The following is a 13,956-nucleotide window of genomic DNA, read 5'->3' on the forward strand; positions in this document are numbered from 1 at the left end:
CTTTACTCGAAGATTCACTTTAATTTCAACAAACACCCCATCTGATAGAATTTGTCAATGTTTTGTCAATTTTTTTTGTTTTTTTTTTTAAGATTTTTTTTTTTTAAGTGATCTCTACACCCAATATGGGGCTCAAACTCACAACCCTGAAATCAAGAGTCGCGTGCTCCACCAACAGAGCCAGCCAGGAACCCTGAAATTCGTCTGCATTCTTGACCAAAACCCACACCCATGATAAATAACCAGACACAGTTCAAGAAATTTTGGGTATTTATACCACCCAGGAAAACAAGTGGCCACCTCTTAAAAATGCCATTTCATTTAAATCATAGATCCTTCCCTACCCAAAATATCAGAATGTTCAAAAAAGGAAAAAACAAACTTACATGCCATGATCAATGCACTCTACAACTTTGCCAAAGGCCCCTTCACCCAAAGTGTCCACGATTTCATCTAAAGTAAGGGAGGAGAAAAAGGAGTAAGTATTTGAGTATAAATTATCTAGTTATTCAAACAATGAATACTTAAGTGTGGAATATTTTCAAATGATGTCTATTAAAGCATAACTAAGGTTTCAGCACTCAAATTATTTTATTTTCAGCTGCTACAAAAACAATTAGATAGAGCTATCTTTCTTGCTCTAAGCTCAAATTCCACTGATTATTTTGGAACTTTAGAGTAGAAATATTTAAATTCTATAGAAAAGAAGAAATACAAAAGAACAAACAAACCCACAAAAAACAAAACAAAAAAGCAATGAAGAGTTCTTTAGCCCCCCGCTGACAACTATTCTTAAAAAGATTATTCTGTCTGCAAAGTTAAAAAAGTGTTGAAAAATATTCTATACATCTTGCTCTTAGAACGTCTCCACTTTGACAGATCAGGTGACCCTCCTCATCATCCTCTATACTCCTGGATCTTTTCCTTCGGTGGCTCTTCTGGAACGGCAAGTGGGCAGCACCAAGATCGTCCAGCCAATCAATATATCAGAGTGAATTCAGGGCAGAATACGCAATTCATTCAGCGGGGAGATATTCAGGCATTCAGATAAGCACCAGGCCACGAACAGTTGGCAGGAGCAATTTCAAATTCAGTCCCCAGAAATTCACAGGGCACAGTTTATGTTACAGAAGAAAAACATGGCAAGGAACAGATTTTCAGATAAGATACTTAAAGTGGCAATAGAAAAAAAACAACACAATTGTCTCTTTAAAATACTGATTTAATTGAAGTCTGAAATTTAAAGAATGCAATGTCATGATCTACTTATCTCTTGATATAAAATAGCATATGCTGTGAATTGAGATGTCTAGTTTGTTGGGGGGGGGGGAAGGTTTTAAAATGTCAAAATTAGTTGAAACTATTTAGCAATATTTTAAAATACACATAATTAAAGGGGGAAATAAAAGCTAGTTAATTTCCATGTTCACTCTAATCAAAACTTGGGGAAGGAAACAATTTATTCAAAGTTTACTGATTAAACAGGTGAAGATGTCTGAGTGTAAAAAAAGTCAAACTTTTTGGATGACGTACTTTCCATTCAGCACCCATTTCAGAATTTCAGTGCAACTAGCTGCAGACAATGATGCACTGTGCTCTGGGACTATGCTATATATAGCATATATAGCTATATATAGAGTACACTTAAGTATCCACCAGTGCAAAGTTCTAGAGATGTTTCCAACCATTAGGAAAAGGGGTTCTTTTAAAGTAAAAAACAAAAACAAAAAAAAAGTTTACTGTAAAAGAAAAGATGGGTGCTTTAATTTTTCATAAGATTATATTACAAAACATAAAAATATTTTTAATATTAAAATTTAATATTAAAATCAAGAACTCATGATCTGGATTGCAGAAAATGAGTAAATATGGGCAAACGAAGGCTACCTAATAAATACAGATTAGCTATGAAAATTTGGATGTTTAAGGATTCAAGTAATATAAACACATTTATAATATATCCAAATAATATTACATATATATATATATATATATATAAAAACTTTTTCAAACTTACTAGCTCATTAAGAGTTTTTACACACAAATAAGCATCCACCCAAAATAAAAACAAAATCAATCATACCGAACGTGACTGTTGACTTGAACAGTGTCTATTACGCTTCCTTTTAGGACTGCTTCTCCTACTTCGGACCGAAGATTTACTGCAGTGGATTCGATAACTGCTTTCAACGTCTCTGTGATAATGTCTAGGAACATAGCCTTCGCAGTAGTCATTTCTATATTCATCAACATATCTCCGGTCCCGATAATCTCTCTCATTCAAGGACCTCGCTTCTAAATAATGACTGCAAACACATTAAAGGATTTCAAATTATTCTCTTCATCCTGGAACTGTGGTTCAAACAAAACATTCTCTCAAGAATTCCTGGTTTAAACAGCTAACTTGATAAAAAGAAAAAACCTCAAATTGATGAATTAGAATTTATACTTATCTCACAAACTTAAGACATAATTTTACTTTAACCAACAAGCGAGTTCATATTCTCCATCAGATAGACTGCTATCAAACACCTCAGATCAAAGAACAAAGCTTGAGTCAATTATGTTCAGTGTTTACTTGATTAAGTGTCCCTGTACCTTTTGGAGAAAGTTAACACCAAAATTCACCAGTCTTATGATATATGCAACTGTAACTAAGCTTTCTTTTCTCAGAGAGCCACACACAATCAGAGGCAGGCAAAACAGGATTCCTTTCTCTTTTAATGTTAAGCGAATTTTAGATATCCCCGGCACACACATAATTCTTTCATGAAAGGTGTACTGGAGCTCGAAGTGATCTTACATGTATTCCAGACCTTTCATTTTACAGATGACTAAATTAAGATCCCAAGGATAATGATTTGCCATGGCTGTAGAGCATTCTAATTCCTATTATAAGGGCCAATTTTATTACACATATCACATATCACCTATGCCACCTTCTCTCCTCTTTGTATTCCTAGCTTCCTGTTACTCCTCTTTGAGAAAGACAACATAGCTTTTGAAGGCTGCCCCATGTGCCAAAGATATTAAACTACATCCCCCCACAAATGAGAAAAGGATCTTGTAATTGCTTGCCTAGGATTACAACAGACCCACCCCCACCACCCTACTTCCCTTTGCATTTCTAACTTCCTGTCATTCTTACTTGCAAAATACTCAAAAATTCTACATGGGAAACCGCATCATCTAGTGCCATAGTGGTTAACTTCTGAATCCACAGATCCCTTTAAAAATCTGATGAAAGCTATGGACCCTCTCACTTAAGAAATGCACAAATGCATAAACAAAACTTGGCAAGGAATTTCACAGAGGTCACGGACCTCAGGAAGTCAATGGATCCCAGTTAAGTATCCTTGATCTGATGGAAAGAAAAGGACATAGATTCAATTGGCCCAGTTTCCCGTCCCCCTCTCTACCTGGGATGGTGTCCTCTTCAACAGAGTGCGAAGCTTCAAGAGGGATGCACATGGAGCACTGAGGGAGAGAGGGGACACCTGCCCAGTCAGACAAATCGGCTAAAAGAATCCTGACAAGCAATGGAGTGACAGATGTTGACTAGACTGCCCTCACCAACCTCATTCTCTCCCCAGAATATGCTGTTGTTCATTTTCCCAGGGGCTGGTTTAGGCAGAAATAAAGGGAAAGCATCTCTAAACTGCTAGTCAACAGGGCTGGCAGAATATCCAAACTGAGGAAATGCAGAAACCCCCTTCTCCCTTTCCCCAGTGTCAATCTTAAGTTCTAACCATTGGAGAAACAACTTGGGGTATCAGGGTAAGACTGTGAGTCTATGTCAGGGATCTGATGACTTGGTTTGGACCTGTCAGGGAGAGATCTGTAATACATCAACCTAGAAATTACCATACACTCAAGGGCATCCTTTTCAATTCTGTAAGGCGTCCTTCCTATAAAAGTCCAAAATCTATCAGAAAAAAATAGTACTAATAATCTTTAACTGGAATAGTGCATAAAATTAGAGTTGCAGATAATCCATAAACAATCTACAGACTAACAAACATGAGGTGAAGCCATGAGGATAAACTAGAAAAATGAGGGACCTCTTCAATCTCTAACAACCAAGCCTTAGAGATTACATAAACAAAGTCTACAGAATCATAAAGGCCATGTATGGACAGAGTGGACAAGATGAACAGATTGATTTAAATTCTAAAATATTCACTGAATATCCAGTGAATATTTTACTGTAGTCCTTCAAAATAGCCAAGACTAATGAGGCTACGGGCATTCGTTTTTATTTCCACACAGGTCCTGTGGAAGATAAAAAAATATATATAAGGCAAAATCCCTGCCAACAAATAATGAACAATTTGAGATCATTCACATAAAAACAAAACTCGACAATGCAGGAAATGCTGAAAGGTTGCACGAGTGCTTAGGATCATAGAGGGGAAAAAACTCAAACTGCTTAAAATGGTCAGAGAAGACTTCATAAAAAAGCAAAGAGTTGCATCTTAAAGGGAAGTCAAGATTTGGACAAGGTGGCAAGCAGAAGAAATGGGAGGGGAGAATAGCGTATGACCATCTCACACTTACAGATCACCTGTAGCCACAATGGCTTGGAGATGGGTGGTCTACGTATTACTTGGGAAACAGTGCATGGACACTACAGCAAGACCACTGTTCACATAGGGAATGAACAGAAGCAAATAAAATAAGCTGGAAACAGATCATGCAAAATCTTGCATGCCAGGCTTAGGCGTTTAAAACAGTGTTTCTCAAAGGGTGGTCTGTTTATCAATCATATCAAAATATGGAATTATTAAAAATGAAGATCCCTCAGCCCCAGGTCAGACTAACTCCATCTATATATGGTAATATGCATTTTAAACATACCTCTGAGACACTTCTGTTCATACTAAAGTTTGAGAATCTTTGGTTTAAGACTTGATACTCTGTATCACATAAGAAAACACTTAAAAACTATTAACACAATATATAAAGTTGTTTGAAGCCATATCAGTCTTCCCGATACAGAACTAGAATTAGTACAAAACTAATTAAACCTGTAGCAAGGGAGACCAATTCACAGGTTACTGGCAAAAGACAAATAAGAAAAGACACTCTGCAATACATACAAAAAAAGGTTTAAAAATTGATATATATTAAAAGCTCTTATAAATCAGTAAAATACTCTGTAAGAGAAAAAAATGGGCATTGGACAAACTCACTAAAAATTTAAAAATTCAAATTAAAACACTATTCTTGGCATTTCAAAATGCCAAGATTGGTAAGAGCAAGAAAGAGTATATTGTACAACTTGGTACAAACTTTCAAAAAAAAGACATCAATATGTAGCAAGAGCTTTGTACCCTTAAAGAGTTCACACCCTTTAATTTAAAAATGTCCCCTCTTAGGGGCACCTGGTGGCTCAGTTAAGTGTCCAACTTTGGTTCAGGTCATGATCTCACGGTTCATGAGTTCGAGGCCCCTGTCAGGCTCTGTGCTGACAGCTCTAAGCCTGGAGCCTGTTTTTGGATCCCGTGTCTCCGTCTCTCACTGCCCCTCCCCTGTTCCTGTGGTCTCTCTTTCTCTCAAAAATAAATAAGACATTAAAAAAAAAAAAAAGTTTTTTTTAAATGTCCCTTCTTAGAACCTATTTTCAGGAAATAATCAGAGGCAAAGACTCACATAGAAAGACTTTTTTAAGAATAGAATAATGGGGGTCTAGGATCCTCCCAAGGATACCTTCTTTACAGTTTATGGCAATTCTCATTCTTTTCAATAATTTTGTAAAAAATACTGTTGTAAAGTTTTTATTTTCAAAAAGACTATCAGATATTAGATTATTCCACATTACGGAGAAAAATTACCATTAGACACCTCTGGTGTCAATGTCAAAGAAGACACAGGCCTGCTGTTTAACTGGACTGACGTAGTATATTTATGTAGTTAATAATAAACAAGAACTGTCCACTCAAATCACTTCCTTCCTACATAAGAAACCTATGTATCATTAGTACTATGATGTTAATTTAAGACTTACAGGACATTCTGTATTTATTAATAAAAGGGTACAGATGTTTCTCTACAGTGCATTAATTAGCTCAGGTCATTGCAATCCTGGCGCAAACCCTCCCTCTTTCCCATGTAACAGTGTGTGATGAAGAAAGATTAATCTGTGGTGACTACCCACAAGCTCACTGTTCCGCAGAACAAGTCTGTTTTAGCATGGAGAAGGAAAAAAATTACATACTGTTTTTTAAAGTAACCCCAGCTGGCTAATTTAGAAAGCAATCTGGCAAACAGTCTCAATGGAACATCTACAAAACAAGGAGGAAACATAGAGCCAACAAAACAAATGAGAAAGGGAAGTTAATGGAAGACAGACTGAAAGAAATGCTACTCACCTAGCCTTTCTTTAATCATTTAGGTACTTTAAAATTCCTTTAATTCTCTGTAAATGTATTACCTCCAAATTTTACACAGTAAGAGTATAATTAAACAGGACACATGGTACTGAAAAATTTTTATTGAACCCTTTCCCTAAATTACTGGTTCTTACAATAATCTTCTAAAAAACCTACACACATTCACTGGCCTTATCTACAAATGTAACCTACAGAACACAGTGTAAGCGACGAGTCCTCTATGTACTTTACCATTCCCAAATAGTACATGCTGGTTTTCTCATCTAGTTGAACTCTCCCTACCCCTCATTCTCTCTCACTTGTGGAACCTAAACAAGCATCCCAAAATACATATCTCCTCCTACATACAAGTTAAAGGCACATACTGGACATTCTATCATCACTATTACTTAACTGTTTGTGTGTCTCACCACCCCAACTACATTACTGGCAGCTGGGACTCAACTATCTCCCACCACTCCCAGACAGATGTAGGTAAATAAGGTTTGCTCACAGCTGTAGTCTCGGCACCTATATAGTGCCTAGCCTGTAATAGGAATTCAATAAACATCAACTGAATATTTGTTGACTTAAATATAAAACAATCTGACAGAATAAAGCTACGTAAGCTAACGAGAAATCATTAAAACTACTAGTGGTAAAATGTTACTAATTCAAGAGTGATTTACCAATCAGATTCTTTAAACTGGTGATGTGGTTTACAATGTCTGTTCTCTTGCGTACTGCTGTGGGACCTCCTCTTCCGTTTGTGACTTCCACTGTAGCTTTCATGTCCCCAGCTTTCTCTGTTATCCCAATCAGGGCAGTGAGTTCTTTTGGAATGACGCATCTGTTAACGGAAATGAAAAGTTGTGGAGGTTATAGATGGCTACGTTTAGTAAATAAAATATTACACATTATTTAAACAAAACACTCAGCACATGGGGTCATACATGTTCTAAAATCTTTGTAGATGATGTTTCCCAAGGCATGCGACACCATTCCACAGTGTGTCAGATGACTGTAAGTGGAATACAGACCGAGTACTAAATTATGCATAACATTGTGAGACCTTAACAATACGTTCTCTTTCAGTTCTTCTGAATTAGCAGCTTAGTGTTTATCTTCAACTAACCCTTGCTAACTGCCATTGTAAAAACAGTAAAAGGGCCAGGATTCAGACTCAGAACCTACAGTAGACAACAATATCCAGCTAGAAATTAATAATTTGGGGGCTTTAACTCATTTTTATCTTAAAAAATAAGATCTTAAGTAATCTCTACATCCATTGGGGCCTCGAACTAGGCACCCCTTACCTTCTTTTTATAATCAACGATCTCCTTTTAAGTTATTGATATGATTTCCTTTAAAAATGTTTATTTTTTAAATATTTACTTAGAGACAGAGAGAAAGAACGAGCACAGGAAGGACAGAGAGAGGAGAGAGAGAGAATCCCAAGGAGGCTCCATGCTGTCAATGCAGAGCCCAACTTGGGGCTTGATCTCACCAACCATGAGATAATGACCTGAGCCAATATCAAGAGTGGGCACATAACCCCCCAAAAAATGTTATCTTTAAAATATGAGCTATTTTAGGGGAGCCTGGGTGGCTCAGTAGCTTAAGCCTCCATCTCTTGGTTTTGGCTCAGATCATGATCTCACAATTTGTTAGTTTGAGTCCTGCCTGGGATTCTCCTTCTCTCTCCCTGCCCCTCCTGCATTAGCTCTCTCAAAATACAAACTTTAAAAAATTAAAAAAAATATATGGGCTATTTTAAAGAGAAATATCACGGGGTGCCTGGGCTGCTCAGTTACTTATATGCCCAACTCGATTTCAACTCGGGTCTGCTCTCAGGATTCCTGGGATGAAGTCCTTGCGTCTATAGCCTGCTTGCGATTCTCTCTCTCCCTGCCTTCTCCCCTGGCACATACTCGCTCACAAAATAAACTTAAAAAAGAAGAGAGAGAGAAATAGCGTGCCATACAGCTTTGGCAAAATTCTGTAACACAAACAACTGAAGTCAGAGAAACATTCAGGTATACTAAATATAGGGGATGACGTCTTACAAGTAAAGAGCCAGTAAAGCTTCTTTTTCTCAAAAACTAGAGAGAATTGCTTTTTCTAAATCTCAGGATGACTCCAAGCTTTGGGGAAAAAACTAGGAGGTGAGTGGAACACAGTATTCAGAGACTGAAAAAACAAAGCTTGTATAAACTCATTTTCTCTATCCAACATGTTTATTTTCAGATCATCTTGCAATTAGCCTTAAAACGAAAACATATTTGTTGTAGATCTGGGGTAACTGAAAAAACCAACCTACAAGGATGCACATGGTCACAGTGAAATGGGATGATGATACTGACAATTCCCTGATTTTCTGCCTCCATCTACAACCTCTAAAGCACAGGTTCCCTCTAGGCTCAGGATCTGTGTTCTAACAATGTAATCCCTATCTGCTGCTCCCCATCTTAATTCTTTTACAAATAAGCAGTTTTTATCCATGATATCCAAGCTGCTGGGAAAGGGTGAGTTTCACAGCTCAAGGAAAGAGCTAAAAAAAGAAAAAATGGAGCAAATCCAGCTTTGTTAACTGCCTTTAGCTTGCCCAAATGACTCAGTAACAAGCAAACAAATTCAAGTAAAAATTTAAATGATTTCAAACGGATTAAAAAAAGACTCGAAATGAGGCAGCTGTGATTCTCCTGGGAAGTGTTCCCTAAGAAAATATTTGTATCATAACTTTTGCTTAAAAAAGGGAATGAGGGTGCATTGGTCAGGTAAATAGAAAATCCTAAAACTAGTTAGGATTCTCACTGGAAGGGCACCTGGGTGGCTCAGTTGGTTGAGTGTCTGACTCCTAATTTTGGCTCAGGTCATGATCCCAGGGTTGTGGGATCAAGCCCCAGCCCCGCATGCGCCACACATCCGGCTCTGCACCGATTGTGGAGCTGTGGAGCTGGTTTAAGATTCTTTCTCTATTCCACACACCCCCCACCCCCACCCCCCCGCCCACCCCTCTCTCCCGCTTGCACTCATTCTCTTGCTCTCTAAAATTAAAAAATTAAAAAGGATTCTCACTGGAAATTATTAAGTGAGCATTTTGGTTTTATAGTCTCTTCAAAATGGGAAACTGAAATGAATGACACTAAAAATTAACTTGAGGCAAAGGCCATCACAAAAGCCATCTAAAATTGTTATTTCTAGTGGAATTCTTCCAACACTTCCTTCAATTACCCAAACTGTATTTTAACCACATAACTCTTTAAAATAGATTGTTTAAGCATTCTTTTTTTTTTTAATTGTTTAAGCATTCTTAAATCACAGCCAGCAATATTACAACATCTGATGACTGAGGATTATAACTATCCATTATTATGCAATTTTTATTTTTTTTTATTTTTTATTTTTTTTAAATTTTTTTTTTTTTAACGTTTATTTATTTTTGAGACAGAGAGAGACACAGCATGAACGGGGGAGGGGCAGAGAGAGAGGGAGACACAGAATCGGAAGCAGGCTCCAGGCTCTGAGCCATCAGCCCAGAGCCTGACGCGGGGCTCGAACTCGCAGACCGCGAGATCGTGACCTGAGCTGAAGTCGGACGCTTAACCGACTGAGCCACCCAGGCGCCCCAATTATGCAATTTTTACAAAACTTGTGTCTGCTTTAGCTTTCTTTTCCTTCTGTCAGTCAGCCACAACCAGCTCACCTCAAACAAGGCAGAATTCTCAAACAACCAAAATTATCAATACTCAAAACATTAAGAATGAGCATCTTGGGAGGGCCAATGATTTATTTCTCTAGTTAAGTTCACTACTTTAAATTTAATTCGGCTGTTAGAAAGCTTTTCTCCCTGCTAACCATGTTCAGAAATATTGTCTCAGGAGGCAAAGAATCCCAGACCCATATTTAACAGATAAAGTTCCTTCACATCCACAAGAAAACCCATCTAGAATTATTACACTACCTTTAATTAAATAATCCTACATGCTAGAATCCCCACATAGCTTTCATTTTAAAAACATCAGACACAATGGATCTGTATGTATATACACGTCTTAGAAATCGGATTCTCTCCCTGCCCCTTCATACCCGTCAATTTTATTCAATGTATATGGCTTTAAAAAAAAAAAAAATCGAAACAGGTTAAAGCCACGATTACATAGATGGCTCCAGAAGGACTGCACTTAATGGGCAACGAGCAGCCTGCAAGTAGGTGTGTTTATGGAGCACAATCTTAAAAGGGCAGCTATAAAGCAAGACCAAGTGGGTGGCCGGGTCAGCGGGGCAGGCTACTTAGGTAATCCAGGATAACAAGATGCAAAAGTATCAAAACGCAGACCAGTGCAACGATGGTATGTTCCACTTCTGGGGGAATAAGTGTTGCACAAGGGACGAACCTCTCCGTATCTCTACCTCGCACAAGAACGAGCTCGGTTCCACCACCGGGACTCGAGCAGACCGGCGGTTTCTCAGACGCCCGGTCCCCACCCTCCCCCACCCCGCCCCAGGGCACCTGGCCAGTGCCTTTGGCGCACTCACAGATAGGGCCAGATGTTTGGACTCTGGAAACACCCCCCCCACCCCCCCGGCAAATGCTACAAACGGCAGAGACCAAGCCATCAGGGGAGAACTTGATCTCAGACAACACAAACCCCCAAGGACGGCTCTCTAAGGGTCTTTCCGACAGATCCTCGCCCTCGCCGGCGGCACGAGCCAGGGCCTCTGGAGCCGAGATGCGAGAGGCCGGGGCCCTCAGAGAAGACTCAGCGGCAGAACCGGGGCCTGTCCGCCCCAGGACATTAAATCTACCACGGCACCTGAGCAACTTTAGGTTTTGAAGGCCACCAACCCAGCTGTGCTCCGAAGAAACCCCGGTCGCCAAGGCCCCGAACCGGGTCGTTTCTCCGACACCTGGCTTTGAGACTTAAAAGACTGGAAACGGCCCAGCCCAGCCGACCCAAAACCTTACCTCCGCAAAAGGAAAAGGCCCTCTGGCCGAGAAACGTCGCCAAACCGCCGTCTTCGCTCTCCACCCGCTGCGACAAACACCCCACAAAATGGCGGCAGCGCCGTCTCCTTACAACCCCCCAGGCGGCCTCTAGCGCCACCTACGCCGCGCGAACGCGCCTGCGTGACAGAGGCTCGCGCGCTCCCGCCTCACTGCGTAAGGGGCGGAGCTCCCTGTGCGCCGAGAAGGAAGGGTCTGGCCCTCCACACTGCGGCTGCGCGAGTCAGACAGGGCATCACCCCCCCCCCCCTCCGAGGCCTGGTTGGGGGAAGGGAACCCTTGAGGTTGTTTTTGTTGTGGGACAGTCAGGATGAAATCCAGGGGAAATGCGTGTGCCCTGCCCTCACCCGGTGGCACGTGTCTGCTCCTTCAGATGGAGTTCAGTGCGGCACCACTCGGCAGAGCCAGCCGTGGCCCTGTTTCTTACTCTCCCGCTCAAATGGACACCACCATGGCCTTTGGGCGGCCGTCCCTTGGGTCCCCTTGGGGACCTCGCCTGCAGAGAGTGCCAGCAAGCAACAGCGAAGACCCCAAGCCCACCCTGTGCCAGGCCCGAGCTGGTTCTGGGAGCAGTTCAGTGAACAGGACACGAGTAGTCCAGGCTGTGTGGAGCTTCAGTCTAAAATGGAGTGGGATAAAGAGGACGTCTCAGAAAACAAGCTCAGGGTTGCTTATACTTTTTTTAAGGCCTGTGCTACTAATCAGAAGAAAACAACAACAACAACAAATGAAGTTTCAATTGAGACTCCTTACAGTGTTCTTCCTGTTAGGGTCCTTCCTGAGGAGAGGGTAGCTGGAAATTTCCCTAACAAAGCTCCCATTTTTTTTGTCCCTGTAGGTGTGTTTCATTAAACGGAGGCAGAGTGATGTCTGAGAGCTAGTGAGCATCTATTAAGAGGCTTGCTGATCTCAACTGAGGCATTTTGCAGTCCTAAGAACCCCTAGACAGTTCTCCATGGAGAATATGTAGAGTGAGAAAAGAGAAGCAATCCCAGCCCTAAGAAACACTTTTAAGGGACAGAGGAAAACAACCAAAGAAGAAATGATCGTAAGAGGAGAACCAAGAGTATGGTGTCAGAGAAAGGAAGGGGAGAAGGGCTTAAATGAGGGAAAAGCTGGCAGTGCCAAATGCAGGGAAGGGGTCAGGTATCCTTAGTAGTGCAAAGTGTCGGGGCACCTGTGTGGCTCAGTCGGTTAAGCGTGTGACTCTTGGTTTGGGCTCAGGTCATGATCTCACAGTTCCTGAGTTCAAGCTCTGCATCGAGGCTCTGCACTGACACAAGGAGCCTGCTTGGGATTCTCTCTCCTCTCTCTGCCCCTGCTAAACTTAAAAAAAACAAAAAAACAAAAAAAAAAACTTAAAAAAAAAAAGTGTCAAGGGGATTCTGTATCCTGACAAGGATTCCCTGGATAAAAGGGAAAGCCAGGAATCAAATTTGGGAGGACAGGGTTGGATGGTTATGGGCATAAACCCAATAGCAGGGGGATGACCTGAACTCTTGTATACTGTTAAGTGAAAGGAAGTCACTGTAATTTAGTAATCTGACATCCTTACAAACTTGCACCATCTACTTTGGATAAAATGAATTGTGGAAATTGTGCTACACTTTAAGAAGTGAAGAAGTGAAGTTGAAAAGATAATTGGAAAATTGGAAGTGAAAATTCTTTATGCTATAGAATGAAACAGACAGTATTATTCTCATGTGGAATAGCCAACATTTCTGTATCTACAAATTTAAATTGTGCCCATCCTACCAGGTCCATCTCTAAGATGCTGTCCCTGACTATATCAGTTCCCAACCATTACACTGCTCTTAACACCTCCAGTTAGAGATGAGGTCTTGAAACGGGTGGCCAAGGCATACTGTTGCGCCTGGAGCCACCAAGATACGTCAATCAATTGTGCCCAATAAGCGAAATGTACTGGTTCTGCAATGGATTACACGTACTGTTTCAGGGACGTCAGATGGAATGTTGAACCAAGTGGATTGGGCTCTCTTGCAAGGTAAAGTGAGGCTCAGCTTGCTGAATATATAGAGGTATAAACTGAAGCTGGCACCAAAGAAAAGATGCATTTTTCTTTTTGCTGCAGTATAAGAGATTTTTGTCTCAAGAGGTTATAAGAGAATGTGGTCAGGACAGGACACAGTTCTGCTCAAACAAGCAATGCAACATTAAAAGGCAGCCAAGTGTAAAGGCCACCTACAGAGGTATTTATAGCCATCACAGAATAGTGTCACCCAATAGCAGGGTCTGCTTTGCAGTTGTCGCTATTGTGTTTTAGTGGCATTTTTAGTATTCAAACTTAAATGTGCCACACCAAGGGGACCAATACTTGAAATTGTGTAGTGATCAGATGGAGGTTGAGAACATACTACGACTCGTGTCTCTATTACATGTAACAGCACTGGCTGTTGCTCTCTCTGCCTTACGTGCTTTGATTGGAGACAAGGCCCTCATTCATATTGTCTTTGGTATCTCAGTGCCCCAAACCCAGGACCTATTTGTAGGTTATTTATTTTGGCTATTTGCTCAGTTGCTTTAAGTTGGATTAAATAAAAGCTAGGAAGTTACTCC

General features: G+C 40.5%; 1 protein-coding gene across 4 annotated transcripts in view; it reads right to left on the minus strand.

Annotated features, from left to right (window-relative positions):
* The window catches only part of CLK4 (CDC like kinase 4), a 29,608-nt gene that overhangs the window by 13,759 nt on the left and 1,893 nt on the right, over positions 1 to 13,956 (minus strand). Inside the window, exons 1-5 of one of the 4 annotated variants that reach the window (XM_058739067.1) lie at positions 11,341 to 11,494; positions 7,061 to 7,221; positions 2,084 to 2,306; positions 848 to 938; positions 387 to 453 (exon numbers count right to left, since the gene is read on the minus strand). In XM_058739067.1, coding sequence (XP_058595050.1) covers positions 387 to 453; positions 848 to 938; positions 2,084 to 2,306; positions 7,061 to 7,221 — 542 coding nt within the window. In that variant the 5' untranslated portion in view covers positions 11,341 to 11,494. Of the gene's footprint in view, positions 1 to 386; positions 2,307 to 3,419; positions 3,478 to 7,060; positions 7,222 to 11,340; positions 11,495 to 13,956 lie in introns of those variants that run through there. The other 3 variants (XM_058739073.1, XM_058739089.1, XM_058739079.1) reach the window with 3 other exon arrangements.

The sequence above is a fragment of the Neofelis nebulosa genome, chromosome 1, assembly GCF_028018385.1.
Source record: "Neofelis nebulosa isolate mNeoNeb1 chromosome 1, mNeoNeb1.pri, whole genome shotgun sequence".
NCBI classification, from domain to species: domain Eukaryota; kingdom Metazoa; phylum Chordata; class Mammalia; order Carnivora; family Felidae; genus Neofelis; species Neofelis nebulosa.